The 16307-nt window shown below is 42.8% G+C and overlaps 3 protein-coding genes across 3 annotated transcripts; 2 read left to right on the plus strand and 1 right to left on the minus strand.

Moving 5' to 3' along the window:
- Positions 1-367: 367 nt before the first annotated feature.
- On the plus strand, positions 368-6273 carry LOC146302764 (uncharacterized). The gene is made up of 4 exons (XM_084699170.1): positions 368-496; positions 791-1129; positions 1358-1462; positions 5963-6273. The coding sequence occupies exons 1-4, from the start codon at positions 412-414 to the stop codon at positions 6187-6189; spliced, it is 756 nt and encodes a 251-aa protein (XP_084555296.1). The 5' UTR covers positions 368-411; the 3' UTR covers positions 6190-6273.
- A 932-nt stretch (positions 6274-7205) lies between these two features.
- On the plus strand, positions 7206-10112 carry fgl1 (fibrinogen-like 1). Its single transcript, XM_084699171.1, has 7 exons — positions 7206-7504; positions 7722-7890; positions 8175-8334; positions 8555-8652; positions 8793-8881; positions 9277-9464; positions 9643-10112. Exons 1-7 carry the CDS (start codon positions 7445-7447, stop codon positions 9803-9805), a joined length of 927 nt encoding a protein of 308 aa, XP_084555297.1. The 5' UTR covers positions 7206-7444; the 3' UTR covers positions 9806-10112.
- A 135-nt stretch (positions 10113-10247) lies between these two features.
- LOC146302766 (calnexin) lies at positions 10248-15925 on the minus strand. The gene is made up of 11 exons (XM_084699172.1): positions 15854-15925; positions 15650-15723; positions 15016-15074; positions 14611-14752; positions 14425-14506; positions 13952-14144; positions 13398-13684; positions 11126-11245; positions 10683-10785; positions 10487-10560; positions 10248-10391 (listed from the first exon to the last, which is right to left on the minus strand). The coding sequence occupies exons 1-11, from the start codon at positions 15923-15925 to the stop codon at positions 10383-10385; spliced, it is 1215 nt and encodes a 404-aa protein (XP_084555298.1). The 3' UTR covers positions 10248-10382.
- Between the last annotated feature and the right edge of the window lie 382 nt (positions 15926-16307).

A 16307-nucleotide genomic window follows, 5' to 3' on the forward strand; every position in this document is an offset into this window, starting at 1 on the left:
TATAGTGGGTTTGCCATAACATGACAAGATAGACTTGTCAGAGAAAGAATTACATTTTTTTTTTAAGTAGTTAAAGTAAAAATGTATTAATTGCAAATCTCATAATTTTACACACCTGAATGGTGACGGTTATGTAGTCTATTGAACAGCTGGCAAACTAACTCTCGTTTCGAAAATGTTTCTTGCTCCTATAGCCTTATTCAAAGCTTGTTTTTTTGATTGGGTATCAGATCACCTATGTATGCATCTTAGTCATATAAGAAATATTACAGTGGAACAAAATGAAGAAGTTAGATCTTTCCTGTAGACACACGTCACTTTGTGCTGCGAAGCAAATTTTCAACAGACATGAAGAGTTCTGCTGTGACAGGGTCATCAGTGAATGGGGATAGGCTGTGAATAGATGCATTCATGTCAAGCATGTCAGGGGGTCGTTGTCAAGGAAATATAATGGTTCGACTGGGACTCTTGATGATCTTCCCTGCATTGTGTCATGGTAAGATATTGCTGTATTTCTCCTGTATAGATTCACATTTTTATTTATTGTTTGTGTATATGTGCATTTGTGTGCGGGGATGGGGGCCTATCTTCATCCGTTTTGATCTAGCTCACTATACTCTACATGGTATGCTATACTGCAGGCTATGTATCCATCATGCAGGATCAAAACAGATTACCTGGTGAAAAGATCTGTTAGGTGGATTATGACAGATCAAGAAATTATAGTTTGAAATAAAACAGAATTTTACTCCAGTCAATATTCCTCAACCACACTATTCTATGTTCTCAGGCTCGGAGAGCTTCTGTGATGCCACACAGTGTGAAACTTGCTGTTACACACCTCTGGGAGGAACAATGTTGTGTCAACTGGTGTCTGATGCAAACAAATTAGAACTTGAATTTAAAAAGAGTAAACATAAAGATGGCGAAAACATATTTAAAAGAAAAATAAATTATGCCAAAGTGTTTTTCGATGGACCCTGGAAAAATCGTTCACACTTTTATGTCCACAACGGGACACTGAGGATAACTGACATGGAGCAGACTGATTATGGGGATTATAACTTGACTATGCATGATATAAATGGTACATTTCTGAAACATCAAAAAATCCAGCTGCTGGTTGAAGGTAGGAGATTTGTTACCATAACTGCTTATGGAAACACACACGCACACATTACATTCTCTTGACATTATAACCAAAGCATACACCCAATGTATCACATACAAATATTTGGCAAATGTTTGAATGAACCCCAATTAAAATATGCCTTTGTTAACTGTATGTCTGTGTGCTGGTGTGACGGAACACAACATGAAGGAAGGCTATGTTGCTGTTCTTGTTCATCCTGTGCAGGTGGGCTCTCTTGGCTAGTTGTCATCGGCTCTCTAGCAGCTGTGGTTCTGATGGTTGTGCTTGGGTACTATTTTCTGAGGCGGAGGAGGCAGCAGCCGGCACCAGGTAATGGTTTCTCCCTGGGAGCTACTAATCCAGGGCTCTCAAACCCTATTGCTGCATCGCTGCATTAAGGTAGCTTTCATCCTGACCCCAGTTGTTACTAGTCAAATTCCTCTAGTAAAACCAGATCAATGTCAGAATTAGGTGTTTAAAATCTGGGTAAGAGTGAAACTTGACGGTGTGGTACTTTTCCATGTGTAGGGTTGGAGAGCCTTCTTCCGACAATGAGTTGAGTAACCACATGAGTTAACTGTGGAAGCCTAACAAAGTGTGAAGCAAATATTTCACAATCAGCAATGTGACTAACCTCATCAAGTTTCAACAGACTTGTGTCAGCAACACTGTCTCCCCACAGTGTCATTTCTTTTCCAATAATACTGACACATTGTGTCTATTTGTAAAATAGGGCAGAGAGTGCATTGGAGTTTCCTGGTAGCTCACCAGATAAGCCAAGGCCTTCCCACAGTGGCTGGGTTTGAATTCGGTCAGGCCCTTTGCTGCATGTCATCCCCTCTCTCTCCCCTACATTCCTGGCCCCTCTATACTGTCTCTGTCAAAAATCATAAAAACAGAAAGGCCAAAGAAATATGTAAATAAAAAAGGAGTGCATGTTGTGTCCTTAGAGGCATTAAATGTAAGCCCTTTGTGACGATGAGGACAAGGTGCATCACCAGGGGCGTTGTTAGACCCTTTTTACTGGGGCACGTGCCCCAGTATAAATCTGGTGTGCCCCAGTAAAATCTAAAGTTTGAGTTTTAACAATTTACTTTATTAGTCAGTACATTAATTTAGATTGATAATCCCGTAAAAAAATGTACACAGTATTCCAATCAACGCTTGTAAAGTCAAAGCAGTTTTACCAAAAACACAAACCGATGCACGCAGAAATCCATGTCTGCGCCCTCTTCTGAGCTTGCCAAATAACTACTTCAGCGCGCACACAGAAGTTCAGGTGTCGGACTCGGCACACAAGTCAGAATTGAGGGAGGCTAAGAAAACATTACAAAACTAAAGAAAGTTTCTAAATGATAGGCCTACCGATCATCTTATTTCGACTAAAACATAAAAGTAATAATATAACTGCAAGCAGTAATGGCGGATTCCTCCAAACACTGCGAACCATTGAAAAATGTTTATTCTTGACAAATTGTAACTGTATAGAAAAATGTATGCTGCAGAATTACCAATGGCATACCAAATCTGAAATGCAATACCATCAAGATCCACAAGGGCCTTTATTTCAAGCCAGTAAGTGAAGGAAGGGGGCTTGGTGAGCTTATCCATTCCAGAAAGCCTTGTATCTTTATGCATTAAGGCGTGGCCTGTAGCGCCACCTATGGGTAATGGTGGGCCATTTGTGGTGTGGTAGTTACTCTTGGCCTATACTATTAATGTTTCAGGATTTTAAAAACTTTTTACCATTGCATATAAAATCGAAAATGCAATACCAACAGGATCCACATGGGCTTTGGGTAAAGTGTGGTAGTTACTCTTGGCCTGTACTGTCAATGTGTCAGGATTTGGAGACCTTTTTACTATTGCATACAAAGTAGGAAATGCAATGACACCAAGGTCCTCAAGGGCCTATGCTGATATTCAAGGCATGAGTGGGGCTTGGTCAGCCCACACAGTCCTGATATGTTGCGTGTATGTCTTGCCAAGCCCGCGCGTGTCAAGGGAAGAATGAGTGTGTGAGAAATTGAAGCATGCGCGGGGAGGAGCAGGGGATATATTTCATTGTAAATTTCCCTAGAAATTAGCCAAGCATGCATGTTTCAAAGATTCACCAAAAATCGACCTTTCATCTTAGAGTCAACTTTTTCTCAGATTTGTGTACTAAACATTCTCAAGAGTCTTCATATGAACTTGTTTGACTGGCTTACATGTAAAGCATTGCGAACCATTGAAAAATGTATAGTCTTGACAAATTGTAACTGTATAGAAAAATCAATGCTGCAGAATTTCCAATGGGATACCAAATCTGAAATGCAATAACATCAAGATCCACAAGGGCCTTTATTTCAAGCCAAGAAGTGAAGTGCTTTGTGCTTTAGGGCGTGGCCTGTAGCGACACCTATTGGTAATGGTGGGCCATTTGTGGTGTGGTAGTTACTCTTGGCCTATACTATCAATGTTTCAGGATGTTTTTAACTTTTTACCATTGCATACAAAATCGGAAATGCAATACCAACAAGATCCACATGGGCTTTTGTTAAAGTGTTGTTGTTACTGTTGGCCTTTACTATCAATGTTTCAGGATTTTGAGAACTTTTTACCATGGCAAACAAAATCTGAAATGCAATACCATCAAGATCCACAAGGCCTTTGCAAAAGACCAAGGAATGAGTGGGGGCTTGGTAAGCCCACACTCTCCTGAAATGTTGCGTGTGCGTCTTGCCAATCCCGCGCGTGTGTCAAGGGAAGACCTATGGGTAATAGTGGGCCATTTGTGGTGTGGTAGTTACTCTTGGTCTATACTATCAATGTTTCAGGATTTTTATAACTTTTTACCATTGTATACAAAATCGGAAAAGCAATACCAACAAGATCCACATGGGCTTTTTGTTAAAGTGTTTCTTTGCCTATACTATCTATGTTTCAGGATTTTGAGACCTTTTTACCATTGCATACAAAATCGGAAATGCAATACCATCAAGATCCACATGGGCCTTTTTTTCAAGCCAATAAGTGAAGGGAGGGGGCTTGTTGAGCCTATCCATTCCAGAAAGCCTTGTATCTTTGTGTTTTGGGCGTGGCCTGTAGCGCCACCTATGGGTAATGGTGGGCCATTTGTGGTGGGGTAGTTATTCTTGGTCTATACTATCAATGTTTCAGGATTTGTATAACTTTTTACCATTGCATACAAAATCGGAAATGCAATACCAACAAGATCCACATGGGCTTTTGTTAAAGTGTTTCTCGGCCTACACTATCAATGTTTCAGGATTTGAGACCTTTTTACCATTGCATACAAAATCGGAAATGCAATACCATCTAGAGCCACACGGGCCTTTGCTAAAGACCAAGGAATGAGTGGGGGCTTGGTCAGCCCACACTCTCCTGAAATGTTGCGTGTGCGTCTTGGCCGCCCGCGCGTGTGTCAAGGGAAGGCTGAGTGTGTGTGAGATTTTGGAGCACGCGCGGGGAGGAGCAGGGGAGACATTCATTGGAAATTTGCCTAGAAATTAGCCAAGCAAGCATGTTTCAAATATTCACCAAAAATCTACCTTTCATCTTACAGTCAACTTTTTCACAGATTTGTGTTATGAACATTCTCAAGAGTCTTCATATGAACTTGTGATTGAATCAGAGTATCAGTTTTTGACTGGCTGATGTGTAAAGCATTATTTTAGCGTTAGCGATAAGTTCAATTTGATTTATATCAATCATTTTTAGAGATATGAATTTGCCTTTGCACATGGTAATATGTTGTAGTGTCTTTCTCCGATCTACCAAGTTTAGTGTTGATATCTCAAAGATTTGCTGAGACATGACTTCACATCCTGTTTGGCGGCTTTTCTGATGAATTTGATTGGCTGTACCGGACAGACGGTTATGAGGATCAAAATTCCATTGATAACTTTTGTGAGGCTTGGTCTGAAGATCATCTCTGGTGATTTTGAAGAAGATATGACAAAAATTGTAGGAGGAGTAGGCTTTCAAAGGTTTTTGATAAAACCGGAAATGGCGGGAAATCTATATAACCGGAAATTAACGCCATGGTGTGCGTTGAACTCGGCTTGATCCAGGGAATCCAATGGTACTTCATTTTTGAAAATGAGTCATACGGTTCAAAAGTTGCGCGTGTAAACACAAGTCCAACTTTGACCCATTGGTGGCGCTAGAGTGGTCTAATGGGAGACATGAAACTTGGTGTAGGTATAGAAGAAACTGTCCTTAATGAGTGTGCCAAATTTCACAAAAAGTTGTCGATGGGGTCTAGGGGCTGCCATTGACTCCCATGGTACAAGAATTACAAATAATAAAACCACCAATAACAATAGGTTTCCTCCTTACGGAGGAATCCTAATTACATGAAGCTCCAAAAAACAATATTTGCGCTCAAATGAATGGGAAAGAAATGTGCGCGCTCGTATTAACTATTGATCAAACTTGCGTCCCTGAAATGTTGTACAGTGGGTTAAGCAAGGGGAGTTTCTATAGCCTAGTAGTGCATTGTGCACAGCAAGCTTGAAAGAAAAAAAAAATAGGGGCCTGTGCCGCAGTAGAGTTTAATGTCTAACAACGACCATGTGCATCACAGCCGTATTAAAACATCAGCACCTATCTAACTTCCTGATGAGTCAGCATTGTCAAAAAGGTGTGAAGTGCAGACGTTTTTTGTTTGTTTGTTTTTTTTCCCTTTTCCAACTAAATATTTTGAGCACTTCTTCTGGAAAAGGAAAGCAACTTTGGGGAGTTATCAATACATGTTTTATCATACATAAGCCTAACATGTAATATATTCTTAAATCACAGTAACTACTGCTCTCATCTCCACAGACACTGTAGAGAATCAAGACATTGCCTATGCAAGTATCGATGTTTCAAAGATAGCAGAGCGGCACAGAAAGGAGAAGGAGGGGTTGCAGTATGATGAGGACAACGTGAGGGTCCAGCCGGAGGGGGTACAGTATGGACAGATTCAGTTGCTGAAACAGTCTGGAAGGAAGATAGACAAGCCAAATGTGGAAGAAACCATTTATGCTGGTATACAGCTTGGACAGTGAGGTTGAACACATTTGACTTCACATATGTATGTGGAAATTATGCATTTTACTCTATGTAAAAAGAAATAAAACAACATCTGTTTATGTTGGTTTTATGGTGTTCTTTGCAAAAAAATATAATTGCACATTTAATTGTATTAAGTAATTAAATAAAGTGCATTATTTATATTGGTTTGTATGTCTGTAGGCTACTTCTACCCAACTGTAAAATAAATAAATCAATAAAAAGCCAAAACTCATTGAGAATTCAAATAAAACAACCATTTCTATGCATCACATGTTGTACTAAACCTATTAATACATCGTCAATGTTTTTGTTTAAGTTCTCTAAAAATCCTACCTGTAACTGAACAACTAACAGGATGTGTTAAAATACTACAGTTTGAGAAACTCTCCAGAATCAGGCAGTAGCAGCACAACACTGTGTGTGTGTGTTGGGGGGAGGGGTATTTGGGGGCATGAAATGGGAGAGTTATGTGGGATCTTGCTTCTCCTGAACCACAGTTTTATCTAACTCAAACTTATAATCAAATGCAACTGAGTTTGACCCTGAATCACCAGGATGTTACAGGCTTCAGTCAGGGGAAAACATGGCTCTCTAATGACAGTGCTCACATCCTCATTTAAAAATAGTGTTGGTTTCATCAGATATGTTCTCACCTCAAGTATATATGAGAAAACATTTGGAAGCTAACTCTAAACATTGTGTGTTGTTCATTTTTCATTCCCAGTTCCACCTTCAGAAGATGCGTCACACATTTTGTCCATTACTTTATATCTGTAGCAAATCAGGCATTCCTCCCCAACCCCCCCACCCCCCCACTCATCTGTGGGGGGGGGGCGTACACGTGTGTATCTGTGTGTGTGCCTCAGGACATACTGATTACCCTGGAAACATTTAACATGAACAGTTTTGTCTCAAAACAGTAGGGCGGGCTGAGGGCTTCAGCTTTGAATATTTGAGTGTGATTGGTGTAAGATGTTTAGCAAACATCCACCCAACATAACACTTCTGTAGCTCAGCCCCCCAAGATTGTTGTTCACAGCCTCGGTTTCCTCAAAGTCCTGCCCACATTCCACAGGAGGTTGCAGGATGAGACGTTTTTTGAAAATATACTCAAATCTTCTGCCCTAGAACAACCCATCTGGTACGGTTCTCCTTGTCTACTCGGATCCTGTACGGTTCTGTCCGTCTGTCTGGTGGGAACCACGTTCTGTTCTGCTTTTCTGTGTGGACCAGGTCAGACCAAACAAGATGGAAAGCTCGAAGCTGCTTCTCATCGGGGTATTAGTCCTCCAAGGTTGCTGTGTGTGTGTGAGTATTCAACAGCATCAGCATTTGCACAGTGACATCAGTCCTCGTGGATATCATCCCTACAGTTGTGTGTATGTATGTGTGTGCGCCCATGCATGGATGTGTGCGTCTATGCATGGATGTGCTTGCGTCTATGCATGGATGTGCTTGCGTCTATGCACGGATGTGTGTGTCTATGCACGGATGTGTGTGTCTGTGCACGGATGTGTGTGTTTAGGCCTCACCTGAGTGTGAGCAGGAGACGGCTCGTCTGCGGCTCCAGCTGCGGACGCTGGAGGCTCGGGTCCTGCAGCAGCAGCAGCTCATCCAGAGGCTCCAGAAGCAGAACCAGGCTGAGTCTGAGGACCTGGGCCAGCTCCACCTGCTGCCAGGGCACCTCTACAGAGGTCAGCCCCCTCAGAACCCTCACATCCACCTAGTAGAACCATTACCTAGCTGCATAGGCTTAAAAGTCACCATACAAGGCCACCGAAGATCCTGTTTGGAACTTCTCCTGTCAGGACACCAGGATATTAACCATATTCGGACCTAGTCCTGTCTAAATACCAGGATGTTAACCATATTTGGACCTTGTAGTTTCCAAACAGCTAGATATTAACCATTATTTTGACTTATTGTTCTCTCCGGACCACAGGATATTAACCATATTTGGGCTTCTTGTCCTGTCCAGACTGTGCCCACATCTACAACAATGGGTCCAAGGAGAGTGGAATGTACATGGTCCAGCCAGTGGGAAGCCCCGCCCAGGTGACAGTGTTCTGTGACATGGCGGAGGGAGGAGGATGGACCGTCATCCAGCGTCGCACTGATGGGAGTCAATCTTTCAACAGGTAACACACACCCTGCCACACACAGTGGCTAATACGGACCCTTATACTGGATATCCATACCAATGTACTGTATATTTGATATCCTTTATCTAATACGCACCACATTATGTCTCATACACACCTGAACACACCTCACATTAGACCTCATCGAGCAAACGTTTGGTCTGGTAATACACACCTTATGACAAAGTTTAACTCATCATCTCTGGCTGCTTCATAGGCCTTGGGCTGACTATAAGCAGGGGTTTGGGGACTTTCAGTCGGGCAAGGGGGAGTTCTGGCTGGGGAACGATAATCTGCACTATCTGACATCACAAGGTAAAAAACATTTTGTAAAAAAGTACAGCCCACACATAATTTGACAAAATGTGGAACCCTTTCTTTAGACAGAAAGATATGTGTGAGATTGAGGGCATGAGAATGATGGCAGTGATGTCAGCCTCCACTTCTCCCCCCAGGTGAATACAGTCTGAGGGTCAACATGGAGGACTTTGAGAGATCTCGGCGCTTTGCAGAATACAGCAGCATCAAAGTAGCAGACGAAGAGGTGTTTGAGATCTCTACTCCTTACAATACTGAATGTGTGAGAACCTTATATGGTCAACCTTATTGCAGACACAAATGCAGTACTTTCCCGGACTTATGTTCTCTAGACAGTTCCCGGTTGTACTGCATATGTGTGGGCTGTGGTTGCGCTGTTAACTATCAGTAAACAAAACGTCAAAAGTGCACTAACCATATCCCTTTCCAGTTGTCGCAAATCGACAGAAAGGAAGTAGGTTGTTTAAGGGCAGTTTACCTGTCAAGCGTCTGTGACTGCCTAGCATTCATCCACTTGTACTTTACGTAGGCTATATATATTACTAGTTTGGAAGTAGCTAATATTGACAGATAGCCTACATGATATGTTATTGCCTACAATTGTAGCCTGTTTGTCCGTAGCATCACTATCAGCTGCAGTTTGGAGCGTACTCTGGGACAGCAGGAGACTCCCTGTCAGGGAGCTACCACCCGGAGGTGCAGTGGTGGGCCAGCCACCAGGGCATGAAGTTCAGCACCTACGACAGGGACAACGACCGCTACGACGGCAACTGCGCGCAAGAAGACAAATCTGGCTGGTGGTTTAACAGGTTAAAGCTGCGCTGGTCTCAGCTGGCCAAATGACTCATTTACAACTCCAAATCGTACAGTTTAGTTTAAACTGGTTTTGTGTTTGCACATTTGACCCACGCTGTAGTGTACTCCTTTGCGAAGGTGTGTGGTTTTCATCCGGTCTTGATTCAGACTTTTTTGTCTCCTGTCCACTAGGTGTCACTCTGCTAATCTGAACGGCGTGTACCACCGAGGGGCGTACAGCGCGACGACGGACGATGGAATGGTATGGTACACCTGGCACGGCTGGTGGTACTCCCTCAAGTCTGTCGTCATGAAGATACGCCCGGCCGGCTTTGAGTCCAACACAGTTCCGTGATCAGCTCCATTATAGCGCGCTGAGAGTGACATCATATTAAGTTAGCTATTCAGATTGATATGCTTAAAATACAGGATGCATTTTCCCATTGGCTGCTCCGAATGGGAAGTTATTTTACATAGTTAGACTGTACAATGTCAATCAAAAAGTTGCCATGCTAGCCATAATCAAGTGACTAACACCAATAAACGTGCAATGGGCATCTAAGTGCATGTTGACACACTTCACATCCAGTTAAACCATAAGTCTCTAACTGTAAACATGTTGTCAGATAAGCCAACCAATAATAAAGCATTCCTTATCAAAATGTTTCTTTGCAATTTGGAGTAATTCATGATTGTGTGGATGGTACCCATGAACGAACTCCAGATTTAGGACGTTTAGAGAGTTCTTTTTAATTAACAACTTAATAACTGGATTGTTATTGCAATTGTATGTCTCAAGGATTTTAATGATAAAAACAAAGAATTTGACTAATCTCTTTACATATACAGTATATACACACACATACTCTATCACAGCTTTCAAAGCTGTGCAGCTTTGAAGTCACCTCTTGAATTACTTGGAGATGGTCTGCTTACCGAGCCTATTAAAGGGCACAGACATACAAACATGGACATACACAAACAAATCACTGACAAGATTTTAATACTGTACACTGGCTAAAAGTAGCCTACTCACTTTTAGCTCCAGGTCAGATTTTTTCTGAGCCCTCTGAGAGTCTCTCTTCCTGGCTACTGCTCCTCTCACTGACCCTATACACACACATACAGACTTTAGGTACAACAATAAACAGATTGTGCTTATGGTGTGTCTGATGTGTTGTCATGGGATCGTGGTGTGTGTTTGTGTTGTCATGGGATCATGGTCATCTCACCATATTCCTGAGGGCTTCTGGGTAGTTCAGAGTCTTGGGGATCATCTGGTTGCAGCTCATCTGACTTCTTATAGTAGTAGTCCTGGTCAGGGGGGCCAAATCTCTGACCAGTGCACACACACACAAACACACACACACAGGCAGGTTTGTTTTACTAGCCTAGTGAGGACCGACAATTCAAAACCATTCAAAATCATTTTATCCCTAACCCCCCTAACCCTAACTCTAATCGTAACACCACTAAATCCCCCAAGAAATAGCATTTAGAAGTTTTGGGGACCAGAAAGAATTCCCCACAAGGTGGGTTTATTCTTAGTTCACTACCCTTGTGAGGACTTCTGATCCCCATAAGGGTAGTTAAACAAGACCACACACACACACTTGTGTGACAGGTGAGGTGAGTCAAGGTGTGTCATGGTGCTGTGGGGGCTCAAAGGTCACACCTTGTCGGGCCACATGAAACTGATGAAGAGGATGGTAGGAAGGCCGACGGTGAAGACGTAGACGCCCCAGAGCCATGGCCGCGCGGCCGTGGCCAATAGGAGGCGCTCCGGGAGACTGGGCTGAGAGGGAACACATGCACACAGCACACACACAACACACCAGTAATACACACAACACATATGCAACACACACAACACATACCCAGCCAAGCACAACACATAGGCAACACACATGAGTAATACACACAACTATGAGGGGCTGTGAGGGACATTATTCAGAATACCCTCTCACACCCACAACTGAAATGCTCTCACACACACATCTGAAAAATGATACGCTCACACACACTACTGAAATGCTCTCACACACACACTACTGAAAAGTTATCCACTCACACACATATGAAAAGCTCTAACACACACTACTGAAAAGCTTTACACTCACACACACACATGAAAAGCTCTCACACACTACTGAAATGCTCTCACACACACTACTGAAATGCTCTCACACACACTACTGAAATGCTCTCACACATACTCGTGAAATGTGCTCGTATACACAACTGAAATGCTCTTGCATAATATGGTGGAATATAACGGTTCAGTGGTGAATACGAGTATTACAATTAAAAAGGAAGGCCTTCTTTTTAACTGGAGGAAAAAGGAAGTCCACACCAGGAAGTGCATGTGCTTTTACTGGATTTGAAGTAATGCTTCAACCACAATGCATGTTCACCTGATCCTCTTTGTTTTTCACGTCCAAAATGTTTTGAGGTGAGAGGCAATGAAGAGGATACTGTACGTTTTTTACTAGTGCTCGGCAATGCATTGAGTCATTGCAAAGTGAGGAGTCCAACAATTTCGGTCAGGAGAGGCTTTATAGATTTTGGTGATCATACACAAACTCTATTTGCATTTCTTGCTGTGTCCAGATATGATCACGATGATACTGATGTGAGTCATCTACTAGGATCATTGTATAGATGCTTTGCAAATTACTTTATGAACATGAGGCCAGACAGGGATCCAGTGATGTGATCATCAATGAGATACCCCCAACAATCTTGACTGTGTCCATCCAGGTCGGCCGATACAGCAGCCACCATACATTAATTGTAGACTACGGTGAAAAGTTGTAGACTTCATAGCCTAATTATTTTTTTTATTTTACTTTGGAGGCTTCCGTACGTACCCTAACTACTTTACCAATATTCGCCCTATATTAAACCTAACTACACAATGTTGGCAACGAACGGCCTTTACATGTGGTTACCCTGATAAAAACGAATGAATATGCCCGTAGTTGTTTTGGGTTTTTTTGGAGAGAGAAACGAGTTGTCACGCATTGCACACAACACACACGCGTTCAGACAGCCTACCGAGAGAGAACCCTAAAATAGATTTCTAAAATCGGCGAGAAGTTCAAAGAGATGGACGACATGAAATTAATTCTCGAAGTTGAAAAGCACAGGGAGTATGACCCCCAGCAACAATTTTACAAGGACAACGTAGATAAGGATCAATGCTGGGATATAGCCAATGCCATGTTTATGTACCATGTCAGCGTAAAGGAAAGCTCAGAGTCGCCTCCAGGCGCTTCGCAGCCAGTGTGTCCCAGGCGTTAGACAGTGTTCTGATTGTCTCCGCTGAGGCCAATATGCCGTTGCTTCGGCTAACTTGCTTGAGGGCTGTTGAGCACATGGTTGAGCTGATATCCTTGTACACCTTCCGTTTCATCGGAAACACCGTCCGTTTCAACTGAAACACTTTCCGTTTTTACTGAAACACTTTCTGTTTCAACTGAAACACCTTCCGTTTTAACTGAAATGTATGTGTATGAGAGCTTTTCATATGTGTGTATGAGAGCATTTTAGTAGTGTGTGTGAGAGCTTTTCAGTAGTGTGTGTGAGAGCATTTCAGTAGTGTGTAAGAGAGCTTTTCAGTAGTGTGTGTGAGAGCATTTCAGTAGTGTGTGAGAGAGCTTTTCAGTAGTGTGTGTGAGAACATTTCAGTTGTGTGTGTGTGACAGGGTATTCTGAATAATGTCCCTCACGGCCCCTCATACACAACAAAGTCACTGTGGTTCAATGTATCTAAGGCAGCAATGTAAATATTACCACCACATTTTTTTTCACATCTCCAATTACAGATACAGAGGGGAAGGAAAAGGGAAGAAAGAGCTGGTGAGGGAAGTGAGGGGAAAATAAGCAGACAGAGAAGTAGTACTGAAGTACAGAAGAACAAAAAAAGAAATGACAGAAATACTGACCATATATCTTTTTTCCCAAGTGTCCTGAGTCCATTGTTGTGCTAACTCCAAATCGTTGCACAACAGGATGTTGTCAAACATCACTTGCCCCCTCAGAGACCATAGCTCCAGACCCAGTGCCTCCACAGAACCAAGGCCCAGACCCTCTGATTGGCTGGGTGCCTTAATGTTGGGTATTGATTGGCTTTGAGGAAATTCTGAGGGGTGGTCCATGTCTGTTTGAAGGATACCCTCACTAATAAGTGACAGGTCAATGAGAATCTCATATTTGCCATCTGGGAAGAGACCTATACACACACACATACACACACACACACACACACACACACACACACACACACACACACACACACACACACACACACACACACTGGTGAAGAGGTAGAGACTGACTAACAGAAGAATAGAACAGAAAAAATATTTGGCAAATAAGTATAAACTAACAGAAGCTATAGGGTTATAGACAAACACATGGTACAAACTAACATGGCTGTGGAAGTATAGACTAATGTAGTTTGAAGCCATATAGACAAGAGAGTAGAGGTGTAACCCACGGAGAGTGTAGAGGTGGGATTTGCGATCCGTGAAATAGCCCTTCAGGTCGCCGTCGGGCTGAGGGGCGTGTCTCTGATGCCGTTGGCCCGTGCGAGGATCTGTTACCGTGACGATGAGGTGCATTTTGTGGTTGCCGCCACACATGTCAGGTCCAAACATGACAGAGTAGGGAGTGACATCACTGAACTGGCTCTGTAAAGGATACGCACAAACACACGTACCGTACACTTCAACACGGTGGCTCTGACATGAGTAGTATTCAACCACAGTGGGCTGTATCCGATAAGACTGGAAATTCTTACTCAGCAATGCACACATTTATACACAATTTATTGTTTCCTGTCGATTCTTGAGTCCAGATTAAGCAATAGTGAATTGTTATATTGAGGGTCGCCTTATGATATATTATAACACTGAGTGATGGATGATTGATGGTTTATAACACAGAGGACCAAATCAGTGATGAACTCACCAGTCTGAGTTGATCAGAGAGAGACAGCAGCTTGATGTACGCTCCACTACACTCTACCCCTTCCATAAACATCACCTCGTACCTGCGCACACACAACACGTGGACACGTTTCATCTGCATGGTTTGTGTGTCTGTGTGTGTGTGTGTGTGTGTGGGGGGGGGTGTAAGTGAGAGTGAGAGACATACTGCAGGCAGAGCGGTGAGTTTCTGAAGTGGAAGGGTGTGTGTAAGTAGGCAGCAACAGCGTGGTGTCTCCCAGATGACTTCATCACCAGAGCTTTGTTCCCAGGGTGCATTTCTGCCTCTCGCTCCTCTATGGCCCACTCCCCTGATGAGGCAAGGAAATACCCTTTTGTCAAAGAGCTATCACATAACTCCAAACTAAAAAAACGATGACAAAGTATAAAACAGTAGCCATCATCTCACAGATTAAAAAGCGATCATTGTCTGCATTGATTTTATATGGAATGCAGATATTAAATCGATAAACACTCCTACCTGCTCTATGATTAATAATACCCTCTGAAATCACTTCCTCGAAACGTTGATCCCTGAACCCTGACCACTTCCTTTCTCTTCCTGCTTACCTACCATCATACAAGAGAGACACGGTATCCTCCTCTCTGACAGCCTGGGAACGAACCCACCTCCTACACACACACACACACAGCAGATTAGTCATAGGCTGTGTACCATGACAAACACAGGCTTGATACATTTGCCTAATATGGTTTACTGCTTAGAATGCCTTATCAATAATGTATAGATACTAGTAGTTTCGGCAACACTTTCCATGAAATAACATGTAACTACATTGCAACAGTTACAACATTGTTGTTACACAGGGACTGCTGTGTAGTTACACTTAAAGTTTACAATTAAAGTTGTCAGAATAGTGAAACTTGGTGTGGTGAGGTTAAGCTTTCCAGGGGTAAGTGGATGTTACCATTGCTTCTACTGCCTCCTTACAAGATCCACTTACCCCTTAGAGCCCTTCCCCATACTGTGCCTTCTTATACGTAATAGCCTATACTGCTAATACTCTATACTGCTAATACTCTATACTGCTAATACTCCTTCATACTGTTTATGACAAAGCAGCTCCCATGTACACAATGTTGTTACTAAAGGTCTGTTTGTTCTGTGGTTTAGGTAACCTTAATGTAAAGTCTGGCTGTATTTTCTATGCAAACTTCAGCTGAATATAAATGTTGACGAGACGCACCTGTCCAGAGGACCAGAGTCAAACGACTCGGCAAAATGAGCTCTCTCTGGGACAGGGGGAGAGATGTAGGAAGTCTGTTGTGAGGAGAGGAGGGGGGAGAGGAGAGTCATGAGCCATACACGCATGGAAGACGAAGACTTGTGAAAGCCAGCCTGGCAGGGTGGATGACAGAGGGGACCCTTCGGTACTGACAGCAGAACTGACCTGGGCCTCAGTGGAGCACCACGATGACTGGTGAAACATACAGGCTACCAGCAAACAGGCCAGCATTAGCATCTAGGACACGGGAAAACAGGAACCAGACCAGGTACAAGATTAAGTATGGTGCAGTTCTAGTATTTGAACATGCCTAGCAGTTTATATTAACGAAACTCTCACACACACATAGATACAAATACACAAACACATTGGGTTTACCTTGGGAGGTCGTCTTTTGTTACCGCAAGGCTTTGACACACCAGCACAGCTTTACTGAAAGTCCTGGTCATTCTGGACTTTGACCCCAAGTCTGTCGTCTCCATGGCAACAAAGGAGCTTTGCCCCACTATGCTGACTTGAACATTGGTAGCCCTGACCTGAAGGTTGATTCAGATTCACATTTGTGTTCAGATACAAATAACTGATACAGACATTAAAATCATCAAGTCCTTTGTTAAAC

Source organism: Hypomesus nipponensis, chromosome 1 (assembly GCF_054491055.1).
Source record: "Hypomesus nipponensis isolate SF chromosome 1, ASM5449105v1, whole genome shotgun sequence".
Taxonomy (NCBI): domain Eukaryota; kingdom Metazoa; phylum Chordata; class Actinopteri; order Osmeriformes; family Osmeridae; genus Hypomesus; species Hypomesus nipponensis.

Excerpts from the sequence above, each read along its gene's own strand:
- fgl1 (XM_084699171.1), top strand. The coding sequence starts at position 7,445 with ATGGAAAGCTCGAAGCTGCTTCTCATCGGGGTATTAGTCCTCCAAGGT. Across the intron at positions 7,891-8,174 it reads GCCAGGGCACCTCTACAGAG|ACTGTGCCCACATCTACAAC; the intron begins GTCAGCCCCCTC and ends TGTCCTGTCCAG. Across the intron at positions 8,882-9,276 it reads TCAAAGTAGCAGACGAAGAG|CATCACTATCAGCTGCAGTT; the intron begins GTGTTTGAGATC and ends GTTTGTCCGTAG.
- LOC146302766 (XM_084699172.1), bottom strand. The coding sequence starts at position 15,925 with ATGCTAATGCTGGCCTGTTTGCTGGTAGCCTGTATGTTTCACCAGTCA. Across the intron at positions 15,075-15,649 it reads GACTCTGGTCCTCTGGACAG|GAGGTGGGTTCGTTCCCAGG; the intron begins GTGCGTCTCGTC and ends GTGTGTGTGTAG. Across the intron at positions 14,753-15,015 it reads CGTGTCTCTCTTGTATGATG|GGGAGTGGGCCATAGAGGAG; the intron begins GTAGGTAAGCAG and ends TTGCCTCATCAG.
- LOC146302764 (XM_084699170.1), top strand. The coding sequence starts at position 412 with ATGTCAAGCATGTCAGGGGGTCGTTGTCAAGGAAATATAATGGTTCGA. Across the intron at positions 1,130-1,357 it reads AATCCAGCTGCTGGTTGAAG|GTGGGCTCTCTTGGCTAGTT; the intron begins GTAGGAGATTTG and ends CATCCTGTGCAG. Across the intron at positions 1,463-5,962 it reads GAGGCAGCAGCCGGCACCAG|ACACTGTAGAGAATCAAGAC; the intron begins GTAATGGTTTCT and ends TCATCTCCACAG.